This window comes from Eimeria acervulina, genomic scaffold (assembly GCF_000499425.1).
Source record: "Eimeria acervulina Houghton genomic scaffold, Eah_scaff2823, whole genome shotgun sequence".
NCBI lineage: Eukaryota > Apicomplexa > Conoidasida > Eucoccidiorida > Eimeriidae > Eimeria > Eimeria acervulina.
Window position 1 is genome coordinate 1 of NW_013547979.1, and position 2,792 is coordinate 2,792.

Consider the following 2,792-nt stretch of genomic DNA (forward strand, 5'->3'; position numbering starts at 1 on the left):
GATTTCGCTGTCTTTTGAGGACAGGCACGTCAAACATAGCAGCCTGGACCGGATGCTCAATGGGCATTAGCCACAGGACTCCACAGCAAGCAGAACTTCAATAAAGATAGCAAACAGGACGTACGTGGAGAGCATGTCTAGGCTACCTTGAAGTCCAACGTAGTGATACACAATCCAATATAACGTTGCAGTAACCAAAGGTGGCGGGTTCCATGGTACTCCCGTTGTTCGCCTTTCCTGTTTATTTTTAACTTTAGGTCGTTGGTCGTCATCCCATCATTTGCGCATGCTTCGTTGAGATACAAATTGAAGAGTGTATGCATACTACAGCGCTTGGCATTTTCTACAGCACAGAGTTTACCGCTTGACTTGAGGCTAAGGCGTTGGGGCGGGTTCCATGGTACTACTATTGTACACCTTTCCTGTTTATTTTTAACTTTAGGTCGTTGGTCGTCATCCCATCATTTGCGCATGCCTCGATGAGATACAAATTGAAGAGTGTATGCAAACTACAGCGCTTGGCATTTTCTACAGCAGAGCCTGCCGCTTGACTTGAGGCTAAGGCGTTGGTTCATTGTATTAGGTCAGGTTGAAGTTGGGATAAAAATGCAAACCTTCGCCAGAAGAGGAAGGTGTGTGTGTGTTGTCTGTCTGTCTGTCTGTCTGTCTGTCTGTCTGTCTGTCTGTCTGTCTGTCTGTCTGTCGTCTGTGTGTCTGTGTCTGTCTGTGTCTGTGTCTGTGTGTGTCTGTGTCTGTGCCTATGCCTGTGCCTGTATGTGTTTATTTGTGTGGGTGTGAGCGTGTCCGGGTTGGTTTGTGCAGGTGGGTGTCGGTGTACGCCGCAGAGCGATGATAGTGTGATCAACGCGCGAGACAGCTAGTACGTACAGGGTAGCGCTTAGATGCGTGCAACTTGCAGCTTGTAGCAAGCTTGCATCTTGCTGCCGCGGCTAAGAAGCACACACAGCTGCCCAGCAGCCACAGTTGCGAATCGCGTTGGCGGCAGTCTTTGGCTCTTTCAATTCTTCGCCACGGTAGTGGCTAGTGGTTAGCAACCTCCTTCTTTCGTGTGCCCAATTAACTGTTTTAGGTCTTGCGGGATTATCTAGAAAAGTCCAGTTTCCAGTTTGGTGTGAGGCAGACAGGCTGCTCGCTGCTTGAAGACCGAAACGGCTTCTTCCTGCAAGATCTAAAGCCTTGTAGGCAGCACTACAAGGGTTTTGAGAACCACAGCGATGCAAGCATGGTGCAGAGAGTGCGTAGATGTTAAGGAATAATTCTTAGCAACGTGGTCTACAGCCTGCAAGCTCACACGAGCGACTGACAAAAGTACTTGGCAGCCACTACATCTGGGTACATTGCTAGCCTTGTTCGGCTTTATCGCTTCATTGAAACACCATTATAGCATCTGCCTGCCCATGTGTCCTGCCATGACACTGGTCCAAAACACCCATAGTAGCGCCGGTTTGTCACATTTTCATGCACGGGGCCACGTCGACACGTAGTGTAGGAGTTTCTTGCCGCCCAACTAGAGAACTCGGTGATATGTTGTGTGTTCCCTGGATCCACTAAAGCGACGACTGTGGCAACCACCGAAACTGATGGGCATTGCATCGCGTCATTGATCTGCTCTGTTACTGGTTTTTGTTCAAGCGCTACTGCGACTACTGTTCATACAGAAGATTCTTTTGTAGGGATGTGCAATGGGCCAGTGTTCTTACCGAGGTGTCTGAAGGAAAAAGGTACGCAGATTAGCCGGTAATGGATGGTGTACCGGCAGCCTGGAGTGCGTAATTTCAGACGAATCATAATGCAGCAAGTATGTCTACACTGCAGGTTAGATATCGCCTACTTGGTTCTACCAGCAATTGGAGCTGCGCGTCTTACCAGAGCTCCGCAGAGGGTGCGGCAATCCGCAGGGTGTGTGTGTGTGTTTTCTGAGTAGTATTGACTGCCTTTGGCTTTTATTATTCCTCATGAGCACTAGAGATTTTCCGCCCCATTTCACTTTGTCGGTGGTTCTCCGTTGTTGTACTTTGGATTTTACAGGATCGTCCTGGCTTCCTCGCGAAGGTCCAAGTGATTGCTTGGTCTGCAGTTACGGAATGTTGTATGGTCGAAGGAAAGCAACGCAGGAGTCGGAAAAATAGGAGATGCGTTACTTATGGGTATGCATGCAGAACGTCAAGCACAATAATGGAACTACCGGATACAGGTAGTGCGCAATTGGCAGAATCTGAATATGCTTTCCAACCTGGAGAGACGTATACATAATTACGTGCGACAGAGCAATGAGCTTCATCTTGTTGCTTGACTGGCCGCCGCTGGAAGTCCTGTTGTATCCAAGTAGACAGCTTGAGTGTGCCGCATTGGTGCGCGATCGCACAATACTGCGAAAACCTGCTTTATGGGTTTTTACACGAATGTCCAGCGGGGAGCCTGGAATGCGGTGTGGGGTGTGTTTTCTGCACAACGAGGCTGACGAACAGCTGTGGAGCGCAGACCAGTGGATACAGCGATATCTGGCGTATTCTGCGCAACAGGGCTACGGGAGTCTCCGAAATGGTGCGATGTAGTTAGTGCGTGGCATCATGCAGATACTAGCGGCGTTGAGGAAGCGGTAATGCCACAGAGGCGTGAGGCGCTTTTGTACTCTTACTGCTTCTCCAAACCAGGGATCTAATAGGCAGCGGCGCCTTCTTGTGTGGGTAACCATGCTCAGCCTCCGAGATTCGTCAATGCCACAATCGCTGCTCGGCGTCATACCATCTTCTTCGTGCGTCTCGCTGTTG

General features: G+C 49.6%; 1 protein-coding gene across 1 annotated transcript; it reads left to right on the plus strand.

The window, feature by feature from the left end:
• Positions 1-442: 442 nt before the first annotated feature.
• On the plus strand, positions 443-2,576 carry EAH_00067610 (hypothetical protein; the record flags this gene model as incomplete). Its single annotated transcript, XM_013392484.1, has 5 exons — positions 443-500; positions 823-880; positions 1,866-1,920; positions 2,050-2,168; positions 2,432-2,576. Coding segments are annotated over 5 exons (435 nt in total), but the record flags the coding sequence as incomplete, so codon positions are not given.
• Positions 2,577-2,792: the final 216 nt, after the last annotated feature.